Source organism: Oenanthe melanoleuca, chromosome 6, assembly GCF_029582105.1.
Source record: "Oenanthe melanoleuca isolate GR-GAL-2019-014 chromosome 6, OMel1.0, whole genome shotgun sequence".
In the NCBI taxonomy this organism is placed as follows: Eukaryota; Metazoa; Chordata; class Aves; order Passeriformes; family Muscicapidae; genus Oenanthe; species Oenanthe melanoleuca.
Genome location: NC_079340.1, coordinates 28,370,025 through 28,382,488, shown reverse-complemented (window position 1 = coordinate 28,382,488; position 12,464 = coordinate 28,370,025). Strand labels below are relative to the sequence as shown.

Here is a 12,464-nt window from a genome sequence, read left to right as displayed (position 1 = left end):
TCTTGTGTTGTATGCACTTACATGAAGTTACAGATGTTTTGGCTGTGACTAGATAGCATCCAACTGAATGGGAGTATTTCACAAATGGAGAAGAATAAATTAAAAAATGCATGTGGCTGTGAAACAAATTGCAGTATGTCTTTGGAAGGAGGGAGAATGTGGTCTCTTTCCAGTGCAACTTCAGCCTTTAGGTTTTACTCCTTTCCCTCTCTTCCCTGTTTGACTGTAATTTTTGGGAGAGACACACTTTTTTCTGCATATACACACTTCTGGTGGCATTCAACTGCATTTTGATGACCCCAGTGTTTCATTTCCTTGACTCTGGTGCTGCAGCTCTGGATCAAATTCTCATCACTCTGCACAAGCCACTCTTAGGTCTGTTTTAGCCAGATTGAAATGCAAGTAAGGGCATTTCTCTAACCTTCCTATAACCTTGTGCTTCCTTCCTCAGACTTTCTTGTCTCTGTTTTCACTTCTAGTATACAGTTAGATGCTCTGTGGCTATAAACAGGTCTATGTTGTTTATATTTCTGTTCAGATACTCCACTTTATATTAGCCTAGGAACTCATATGTCTGCATTTGAAGGAAATCTACCTTGGTTCTGTTGGAAAATTTTTTAAACTGTGATTCTGCGCTGTAAAAATATTCCCCCACATGGATTTAGAGCAATTCTGGCTTGTTTAGGTTTATGCTTTTGATAGGCATTTCCTTTTTCTTTTTTTATCCTAATTATTTCCATTACTTTGCCTGTATTGGTACCAAGAAAGGAAACTGCTAACAAAAGTGTTGCAGTCCTAGTCCCACTGACTAAAATCCTCCCCTCACTGGAGTGAGGCCAGGGCCCCACCTGGCAAGAGTCTTGCAGCCAGGAGTTAAAATTCCTGTGCTTTTGCATCTGCTTCTCTCTAGAAAAACATCACACAGGAGTATTTTTAAATCTCTGATTGCAAATGGTGGAGTCATGCTTCCCCTTCTCTCTCCTTACTGTCCTTTCTGTGACTGAGCAGTAATACAAGCTGGGGGCTTTAGAACATGCTGAGTAATTACTGTGTCCAGTTTCCATCAGAAACTCATCAGGAAGCAGCCATTCAATTCTCCAGGTGGCTTTGAAAATCTCATCCCACAGCATTGAACATAAATCTGTCTTCATTTAAACTGCACCTTAAGCTTGCTTGTTCCGGAAAGAGAAAATGTGCCTGTCCATAATGAAAAACAAAGCAGCATTGTTATTAGCCACAGCCTATTTATGGCATTTCCCACCAGTGACTCAGAATGAATCATTAATGATTCCAGGCAAAAACCATATCAGTCTGTCTCCTCTCTGCCTGCAGCGGGTGTGTGGGATTTTACAATCTGGTGGAATAGCAGTGTTTTCTGCTCATGAGCTGTGAGATCCCAGCTTCTTCACATTGGAACCATATGTTTGCTGTAGCACCTACTCAAAGATTTTGGGCTTGACCAAGTGCATTTCTAGCAGCAGGTTAGAAGAAATGACCTGGAGCAGAGCCCTTGCTGGCTGATCATAGCTCAGGGGCTGAGCAGCAGAACTAGGCAGATTTAAGAAACTTTTTCAAGTGGGTGAAATGTGGAAATCATTCCACTCCTCATCTTGCTATTTCTGCTTTCAGGGCTATGGAATTGTCCTGTGCACTGAAGGAAGTTCAGACATGTTATTCTGCTGCTTGTGCAAAACAGAGATTCTGCTCTGTTTGATCCAGTTGAATGGTCTGAAGGGGTCCCAGCTCTTCAGAAGATCCCATTCCTTGTTACTTTGCCAAGCAGACAAACCCCTTAGATTGCAGTTTTCTGCCTTGGTCTGGAGGTCAATTAATTTTCAATGGATTCAGCTGTTTCTGAGAGTGAAATGGAAATTATTTTTTCTACATACTCTTCCTGTGTCACCTAAACAGAGCTACCACAGAGTAAGGCAGACGTTTTTGTGCTTCAGAATGAGTGCTTTGGCAGGAGAACGTTCTGAAAGTGCCTTCTGCTATCTTTAGAAAAAGCAATCGACGTGCAGTTTAATAATGAATGCAGTTGCTGTGTGATCTTAACTTGGCTCCTGGTTGAGCTGTGTTATGATTATGTCTGAGAGCATAAACAGATTTTCCACTGATGCCTTTTTAAGAAAATGTTTTCTGGTAAATGTTTGTTTCTCATACAGAAGGTACTTGTATATGGTGGGGGAAGGAACAGTAATGTGAGTTTCCTCCATTCTGCCTTTTTTTTTTTGTGAAGGAGAAATGAGGGAACAGGAATGTTCACAGCTGTTTCTACAACTTTCCACTGTCTGACCTTTTTGTCCTGCCATGCCCCCTTTCAGTTCCTGCTGCTGGGTGTTCCCATATTCAATGTTCTTATTTATTTCCTTATTTATTTCCTTATCCGTTCTGTGAAAGCAGCTTTGGGTTACTTTTGCCTTAATACTTTCATGGATATTCCCCAAAGATACCTTCACAATCTTGGTAAGATAGGCTAGTTTTATTCTCTAGTGAAGAAATATTTTGGTGCCTTTAAGATCTTTGGAGGTCAGGGAAATCTGCTTCATTTTTGACAGTATAAAACTCATACAGCATTTTGGGCATTTGAAACACAAAATCCATCAACCTCATGTGAGCAGATAGTACAGTGCAGAGAGCTCAGCATCTGCAGGCATGGATGCCTTCAGAGTTTCAGGTGTCTAGGAAATGAAGCACATGATCAGATGTTGGTTGAACTGGCTTGTCTTGTTTCAGAGAGTATTCTGGGACAGAAATGGGGATTTAATCAACCTCCCCATAGTAATGTTAGATGACTTAAGCAGGTCCCTAATTCAAAATGGGAAAAATATCCCTTGTCATTAACCATTGATGAAGTCTGAATCATAGTTGGAAAGTCCATATTTGGATTTTATTAATAGTGTTCGTGGATAATTACTGATATTTTTTTCCTCTACAGTATTTATTACATGTGTTTGCTTAGGTAGAAATTTTAAGTACAAAACTGTTTCCTTAATTGTGTTTGACTTACTTCAGGGAACCTGTGTTCTTACCTGAGTGTGATATATCCTTAATAATTATGCACTAACCACAAAAATGTGTTGAATTACCTGAAATGAAAATTTCTCTCCTTTTTTCTTAGGTGGGAATAAAACCACTTGATTTCGGTATTATAAGATTTGAAATTACTGTCTTTGGAGGGAAAAGCGATTTGTGCAATTGCCACCACGTGGCTTTTTCTCATGATACACTTGTTTTTCCTGCTGCTCTAACCTCGAGCATCACTTACTGGAGCTGTTTCCCTTTTTGGCCAGACGGTGGGAAGGTGGAGATCCAGGTGTTTCCAATCAGAAGACCCCAACCACTATCCTCCTAACCCCAGAGAGAAAGTTCCATAGCTTTGGCTATGCTGCAAGAGACTTCTACCATGACTTGGATCCCACTGAGTCAAAGCACTGGTTGTATTTTGAAAAGTTTAAGATGAAGCTGCATACCACTGGTGTAAGTAATACCCAAACTGTGTTTGCTACTCAAGTTGTTTTTCTCTGAACACTACTGAATTTTTGTCAGCTAGAAGTGAAGCATCTCTACATTTAGAGAGTAAATTGAGTGAATTATGCTCTCAGTTAGCATTATGATTCATGTTGTTTTTCACTGCATTTGGCAACTGTATCCAGCCTTCCTTTTAGATCTTAAAAGTTCAGCATCTGCTTTGCTTAGATCTTCATGTCCTGTGTGGGGAGTGTGCATGAGGTTGGTTTGTTCAGTAACTCTGGTCAGCAGAAATAGAATAAAAGAACCCTGAGCTCTAGAGCAGCCAAGCAAATTCACCCAGAATTCGTTGCCAGAACTGCAATTGCCAGTTGGGCTGTTAATTTGACATTATTCCTACTGATTGTGTTTTTGTCTTTAATCCATTCTAGAGCTTTGGGAATTGGCCAGTACTTTCTGTTTTGAGGTATTTTCTGGTTTCATCTGTTGGTGGGAAAAAAAATCTGTACTTTTAACTCTTAACTTGGATTAAATATCTTGCATGTGCAACTTTATTGCAGTTATTTACAGATCTATTGTAATTGTTTAATATTTAGTCCATATTTCTTTCTCTGCCTGCAGTTATCTGTAGGCATGGTAAGTGTTTAAAAACAAAGTCTAAAACAAGCAGCAAAGTATCATGTTCCAGGAAATTCAAGTGATGAGTTAAATCCTCTTCAGAATAGTTTTGTCACTTTTTCCTAATCAGGTGAATAATGAAGAGTTCGCTGTCCTCAAGCAGTGGGAATTAATTTGATGTTTTCCTTTTTCTTTTAATAACTTCCAGTTATTTTCTTTCATGTAGAATCTTACCATGGAGACAGACCTGACAGCTGCAAATGGCAAAAAAGTCAAAGCACTTGAGATATTTGCTTATGCTCTGCAATTCTTTAAGGAACAGGCATTAAAGGTGGGGTAATGCTTCCTTATCAAGATTTTCTTAGGATTAATATGAGCTTAATATTTTTAGCCTTGCCAAGCTTTGACCTAAGTTGTATTTGATGTAAACAAAGCAAGGCAGGTGTAGAAACTCTGGGCAGGCTGTGGACTCTGGAGAGCTCACAATAGCCTGGAGTAATTCCCCTTGCACAGGTCAAGCTTGATTCACTAATAGCATCACTGTGATGCAGAGTTCTGAATAGCTTTTTACTGGCTTAGGTATTTTCTACTGTATTTTTAATGGGGGAGAAAAAAAAGGTAGATTTGACAAAAAAATTTAAAAGCTTATTATTTTCCATTTCTGACTTGAAATGTTGCAGTGCTCATTTCTTGCAGTGTTCTTGGATCACAAGATTGTTTTTCTTACTCTCCAATGGAATACATGGCCCCAGTAAACAGGTTTTGAGATTTTAAATCTCTTGTAAACAGTCAATTGTGAGTTAAGTAAACATTGGTTTCCAACATGCCACTATAATGTCAGTGTGAGCAGAGCAATTCCTGGGTCAAATCAGAGTATTCATCCAAGCAACTGTTGTTTAAAATAGCCTTGTGGTTAAAAGCTAACCTAGTTTTTTGAATGGGTTTAATTTATTTTCTCTGAGATCCCAGTCTGTTCCTCATGGCTGCAGAGAAACAATCCTGCCACTACAACTCAAATGCCTCACCTTGTCAGAGACATTTTTAACTCTCTACTTTTTTGGGGTTGGTTGTGGAGTCACAGACTTGGACCTGTGCACACACTGGGGATATTCTTAGCAAATATGAATGTTGGATAAAATCCCATATATTTGTGTACTGCCTGCTCATGGCTACATCCTTTTCCTGATGTTAATAACTAAATCCCTGGCATTTGTGAGTGAATCCTGGAACTAATTAGACAAGCCATGTAAGTGAGCTGTTACTTTGGACTGTACTGTGTCTGTCTGTGGTGCCCTTGCAGTATAAAGGTGCTACTTTTCCAGCAGGGATTTTTGAACTGCAGCATAGCTAAACAAACACAACACCTTGGCTCAGCACATGCAGAAATATTTTTTTTTTTACATTCTAAAGGCCTGTTGTCCACCTTTCTGAACCTTTCTCTGTTTGGATGGAGATTTAGATAGGACATATGGTAATGACATTTTACTTGGAACCTTGCCCAAAACATGTCAGTATATCACCTAATTTGCAAATGCAGTACAGACTTTCCTCTTTTTTAAGAGGAGAAAAAAAAAGGACAATAAAAGTACTAAACTAGTCTTGAATGTTTGCTTTAAGAAAAGTTTTGAAGGTCCAATCAGTCATTTTTTTAAAGGGGTTAACTGTAACTTCCCCTTGTTAACTGCATTATAAAAATTTGATTTAAAGGTAAGTGGTGTATAGAGAAGTCATTGAAAAATCCAGGTTGTAAAACATAAATGTTCATCAGTGATACTCCAAATATTTTTCTGTATATTAATCAAGATTTAAGTGTGAATTCTTCAGGTTAAAAGCAAATCACACACCATGGCTAAAAATGTACACAAATGTGCTGTAATATTCTGTAAATTGCTACTTTTGCAAAAGCTATCTTTTCTACTTTATTTTGAGCAGTAAACTTTTCTATAGGCCTCCTTGAGAAAGCTTCAACCTTAATCCCACCTTTTGGCCTAGTAAAGCATTCTTGGCAGGTTGGAAGTAATTCTGATTTGTAGCATGGATGTAACAGGAAAAAAATTGAAAAGAGGGTTACTGTTATCAAAGCCAGCAGAAAATAATGTTTTTCTGTAGACACCCATCATTTTATATTCATCTCTATTTTCCTTTTTTTTTTGGTTTTTTTTTTTGGTTTTTTTTTAAGGAGCTCAGTGACCAAGGAGGCTCAGACTTTGAAAACAATGAAGTAAGATGGGTCATTACAGTGCCTGCTATTTGGAAGCAGCCTGCAAAGCAGTTTATGAGACAAGCTGCCTACAAGGTAATATTACAGGCTAAATGTAGAAATAACCCTTTAAAGCCCTAGTTTATAAGCTAAATGATTAAATGTATTGTGGGCAATTTAGTATAAACTAAAAATAAGTATAAATACAGTCTAGAAGCATTGAAAGCAGTAGGTGTAGGTTATATGTATTCATCTTTTAAATACCTTTTTCTTACTATTTACTTTAATATATTGGTGTCCTTCATTGCAGACTCTGATATTTTAGTCACCATGGACAGTGTATTCCTGCTGAATTCTGTGCACATGGAACAGATGCAGTTTTGAGACCCTTGGGAAAATTGAGTTTTAAATATTGGACACAGCTTTGTTTTGTTACTTTCTTTAGGTCATCACAGACTTTTAAAGTAAAAAAAAAAAAAAGGAAAAAGGAGGGAAAGAAGGGCCTTCTTGCTTGGACTTCTTTTCCAGTGCCCATTTTCCCACAGTAGGAATGAAAGGACTGTGAACCCAATAGTCTGGATATAAAATTAAATTCAAATGTTATTTTCGCCAGTAAGAGTTTTATCTGCATTTAACTCTTTCTGCCCCTCAGATATGTGCACTTTCCATATGCATGTCCTTTATTCCAGATTCAGTTTGTGTCTCTAACACATGAGATGTACACATTCTTCTTTTCACCAGGATATTCATTTTTAGTTTTTGTTGGTTTTTTTTTTTTTTTTCCATTTTTGGTCAGAGACTTGCATAACCCATTGGCAGCAGCTATGCAGTGCACAGTTTGTAAAGTATCTTCTAGCTCATGAGTAATTTGCAGAGTGCTCCTGGGAAGCACCCAGCTTTTTCTAACTCTGTTTCTAACTATCTCTAATGTTGAGCAACATTTTTCTTAACAGTCTGTATTGTGGGATTGCTAATGCTAGTGCCAGAAGCAAAACACTCTTAAAGTTCTGATGGAAGGACACGGTTGTAGGTAAATCTGAAACACTAGAGACCCATTCATTCTCTGTATATTGTTGTCTGCCTGCTGTCTGTGTGCATGTGTGCTCGTGAAGTGGGAGCTGTGGAAGGAGCAGGGCAGGGCTCAGGTAGATCTCTTGGCATTTCTCATTTGTGGCACAATGGAATGTTGTTAATTAGTGTCTGTGTCCGTGGTTGTGTCTGTGATTGTGTATTTCTATGGGCAAGCTTGACAAGCAGCAAGGACTGACAAGGCTTTTAACTGGGGTGTGTGATCCACTGCAGGAAAACTCGAGTTTAGGGAAATTATTCATGTGAACTTCACTCATGGCTGACTTTTTTCAGTGGGGATGAAGAAACGAGTGCAGAAAATAGAATTCTGAGTTGCCATTCAGTCTTTCAGATTCCAATTGCTGGATCCAAATGTTCCTCGTGGATGGGTCAGAAGTTGCAGCTCTTGTTGTTAGCCATTGGAAGATGGAAGCATCTTGAAAATGAGGGACATCATGCAGAGAGAAGTGTGAAAAGGCAGTGGTAGAAACCTTGTAACAGGAGACACACTGAAGTACAACCACCAGTCTGAGCTGAGATTTAACTTGCAGAAAATATTAATGAGCTGTGGAAATGTGCTGAGCAATCTGTGTCAAATGAGGCAGCTCCAGGAGAACTAAAGTACTAAAACAGCTTCAGTCACAGGTTCACAGTGTAAATCCCAGCCTTTGTGGAATGGTTAAGTACTTGTCTAGGCAAAGCTAATGGAATTAATAAAGTAAAGAAGTACTGGAAATCTGCTGCTGTGCTCAACACCCATCAGCTTTTGACCAACCTATGATCTCAGTGCACCTCTGATGTCCCCTCATCTCTGCTTTGCCTTAAACAAAACATTGCTAACCTGGAACTCCTCATCTGCCCAAGGGCTCCTGCATTGTCCCCTTCCAGCTGCTGTGCTGCTTTCCCACTGAATGAGTAATCTATGTTCCCTTCAGCTCACAGTTCTTCCTCTCTCTTTCCATGCAGCTTATCAAAATCCTGCTAATTCTGTCTGCATGACAGCTTTTCCTGTCTTTGCACACTGCTGAGCTTTCATCCAAGCTGTCAGTGATTTTGCATCTTGGTTACTGCAACATCATTTCCTTGGTTCAGCAGCTCTAGTCTGGCCTGGTTTGTATCTCCTCAGAGTATTGCCTCTAAAGAGTTCTGTAGCCTTGCATTTGGAAGGGAATCAGCCCTCATTTGACTCCATCTGCGTCATCTCAGACATAAGCTGCATGTCCTGAGCATCAACATCTGTACTGCTCACCCATTTTCCTCTTCTGAAACCCTTTTGAAAATGCTGGGTTTTTTCATGCCTACAAAACTTCACTGTGATTAAACTACTTACATAGGAAAACTACTCATTGCTTCTTGCTGTTACTCTGCCTGCCCTATCTGTATTCATCTTTTGTGCTTTATGTATCCTGAACAATTTTTATAGCTGAGTTATTACCTCTTTGAAGCAGGTATTTGTTTATTCTCTCTGGGGCCTTCTGAGGATCTAAGTCTGGCAGGTTGTAGAGATTTGCATGTCTTTACAGAATATTTTGCTGAATCAAAATTACTTTATTCCTGACTAACAGTTCACAAATGCTTTTTCTTGTCCCTCATCCTTAATTCCCATGTGTCCAGAGATGGTTCTAAAGCTCTGAGACACTTGTTGAGGTCTGGTCACAACTGGAAAGTGTCAACTCTGTAGGACTCACTTAGATTAAAGTTTCCCAAAACACATCTGCTGGGATTAGTGTGCATTGCTTCAGTGTTCTCTACATCCTTAGTAATGACTTTTAAGGTTTATAGTCATATTTGCCATTCTCCCCACTAGTAAAATATAATACATCATAAATAGCATCAACTTTTCTTGTTTCTGTGTCCCAGCTGTTCTGCTTCACATTCTTTGGGCACAGGAAGTGCAGAGCAGAATTTGCAGGCTGGAATTCCTTGAATGTGCCAGTAGGAATAAAGTGTTAAGGAGGAGTTGGGAGTGGGGCAGGAATATGTGAATGCAGAAGCTGTAAGATCAGAAAGTAAAACATCACATAACAAATGCACTCAGGGCAGGGTGAAGGAAAGGGAAGGCTGGTGCATTTTCTGCCCAAAATATTCCCTGGGCTTTCAAACATCAGTCAGTTGGTCTAGTCTTAGATACTGAGGGTTTCTTTTTCATATGAACTCTTGAGTTTTGAAATTGCATTCTAGAGCTCTGAAGCAGATTTATTTTTCAATTGCAAATAGCAAATAAAATTCCTTGCATGATAAGCTCATATAAACAAAAAGAGAGGCACTCTTAAGTTATAGGATTAAAGCATGTGAGCCTAAAATTCAGAGGCTTTATTTAACCAGCTCCTATGCTGAGCATTTATTGCTGTCTTCACATCAGTTTTGTCATGGAATGTGCACAGTGAGAATTATTTAACATATTGTATTCTGGGGTCAATGACATTGCATTGATCAATACTGCTTTACTCTGGAGAAACCTTTGGAGAAAAATAAACAAACTTGGTGAAAGAATAATGTGACAGCACAAGAAATTCCTTGCTAATAAAAACATGACATGAAGTATGTTTGATTTTTAAAAAGATGGCTTGGGAGGTTTAACCAGATTGAAATTTGTGAAGCTGAGCTGCTCTTATTCCCTCATAAGTCTGTTCTTCTGTACATAAAACACATACAAATGAAATTTATTTGTGTAGGGACAGTGTGACAGGCTTATGCTATAAACCTCTTAAGAAGGTGTAAGCAGCACTGGGAAGGTGGTTATTTTTCTGAAACAATATTTTTTAGTGAGGCAGATGAGGCAGGTGTGTGTTAATACACCAGTCATCCTGATTATTTGTAGCTTGTGGGAGTCTGTTGAGTCTCTGATTTCACTTTTGTGATATTAAGATAGTTTTAATCATGAGGATTAAATTGTTTATTGAGTGATTTGGGGAGGATTCTGTATTTTATAGCTGTGTTTAATTAGGAATTGGTAACTAACTGAGAAGTGAAGATTACAGAATGAAAATGTGTACTAATTGATCTCTGCTCACACATTTGAGTTCCTCAAACAGGTTCACATGAAGGCAGAGAAATGTGCTAATCCAGTTCTGTACATTTGTGTTTGTCCACTTTTGTGGCACAAGTTGGAGCATTTGGAGCTTTTCCTTTTGCTGAACAAGTAAAACAAGAGGTTTTCATAGCATTCTTTGTAAGAGTGAATCTGTGTCTGGCTTACCAAGTTTTGAAACACGTTTCTAAGGTTGTTAGAAATTGCCTGAAAGCAACAGAAATAGCCATTCTGCCTGGTGGAAAGACTGTGCTAGATGGCATTTACCAGACAAAAAAATAAAAAATTGTCTGAAAGGCTGTAAACTACAATCATTAGGAAGTGATAGAAATCCACAAATGTAACTCAGTGTGGACAGGGTCTAAAACTAATGGGTTTGATTGTAATAAATTCATAGAAAAGGTCAATAGATTGGTTTAAAAGACATCTTAGATGCCAATATTCAGTTACAGAGAAAAGAAACATGAGCTGAAATTGGAGCTGTAGTGAAAATATTAAGGCAAAATCAGAAAGCCCAAGGTACAGAACAAGATGCAACTTACAGAAAATATCAAGCAAGTATTTTTCTCAGTACAAATCCTTTTCAGTCAGGGCCACTTGTGTCTTTTTACTAAAATCAGCCTGAGCCATAAGGACCCACAATGAGGATGTTTCTAAATAAAGGGAAGGAGAAATCCTAAGACATTAGGAAGAGACCTAAATAGGAAGAGTCAGGCTTTGCTTTGTGGTAACTGGTGCCTGCTCCAGGTACAAAAAGCATTTCTAGAGTATTACAACATGAAAAATTGAAAAGCTGATGAGAATTTAATGGCTTCATTTTTCTAATGCACACTACTCATCAGACTTGCAAGTAATGTTCTCCTGCACCTTGGGGGATATAATATAATGCAGCAAAAAATTCTTGGTAATGCCACTTGGAGCTAAGCTTTCAGTTACTGCCCAAATGTGATCTGTGACAGGAGTCCCTTGGGAAGGAGCTGCAGCAACATCACCCTGGAGAAATATGGACCAAATGCCACTGTGGTCCCATTTATCTTCAGCTTGTAAAAAAATATGAGTTCTACTTGTTATTATTCAGCAATATGTGACTCAGCTTAAGTAATGCTAATTTGGATTTGTTTGTGGTCCCAATACCTGAGAAACTTTTTGAGGAATGAGAGGGCAGAGGCACAACAAAACAAGCAATTTGTGCAAAGAAAAGTGTTGGTGATTTCAGTTTCTTGTGGTTATTCCTTACCTAAAAAATGATCCAAGATTCTTCTCATTGGAAAATTGTGTCTGGGATTACTCCTGAGACCAAAATGTGATAGGATGTAATGTCCTAAGTAGGGGCTGCTGCAATTACTGGTATTCTTTCATGTCTCACAAATACAAGAAATCCTTTTCTCTCTTGTGATGACCCAGAAATCTTCTGCCTTGCATGTGTGTAGCAAGAAATTATCTTTCTTAGGAGCAGTTAATAAAAGCTTTTTTGTCACATAGGCATAGGTAAACTCCAGAACCTTCTCCATGAATTATAAACAAAAGTGCTGCTTCATGATTGGTAGCCAGTGGTCATAATTCGGATAATTTCTGCCTTATGTTCCACCTTTCTTCCTAAAAGAAAAAAAAAAAAAAGTTTTATAAATTAAAAAGGGGAAATTGTATTACAAAATCTAAAAGACCCGATATGTATAAATTTTATTAATAGAGTCAGTCTCTACAGTTCCAAAGAATTCCAAGCTCAGGTTGAAAACAAAAGGATAGATAATAAAAGTAATGTATAAAATACAAAGCATAGAAATGGTAAGGTAAAGCAATTTGTAGTCTTAGCTTTGTAATAGCAACACCAGAAAAATAAATGGAGGCAGTCTGACTGTGCTTAGCAGAGGCATTTATCTCAATCACACAGCCTAGCTGTCTGTAACAAACTGGTTCATCTAATCAGGGGCCCCACAAATGCAGCAGTTCTGGCTGTAGCCACTGCAGCTCCACACATTCATTATTTTAAGTGTGCTGAAAATAAAAGTCACACTTCATTATGGTTCCAGGTGCCTCATTTGTTTTCTGGCTTTTCAGAATGAGATAATGCCATCG

General features: G+C 38.5%; 1 protein-coding gene across 2 annotated transcripts in view; it reads left to right on the top strand.

Moving 5' to 3' along the window:
* The window catches only part of HSPA12A (heat shock protein family A (Hsp70) member 12A), a 51,849-nt gene that overhangs the window by 18,148 nt on the left and 21,237 nt on the right, over positions 1–12,464 (top strand). For both annotated transcript variants that reach the window (XM_056495130.1, XM_056495129.1), the window contains exons 5-7: positions 3,294–3,480; positions 4,316–4,420; positions 6,269–6,385. In XM_056495130.1, the coding sequence (XP_056351105.1) occupies positions 3,294–3,480; positions 4,316–4,420; positions 6,269–6,385 (409 nt within the window). The remainder of the gene's footprint in view (positions 1–3,293; positions 3,481–4,315; positions 4,421–6,268; positions 6,386–12,464) is intronic.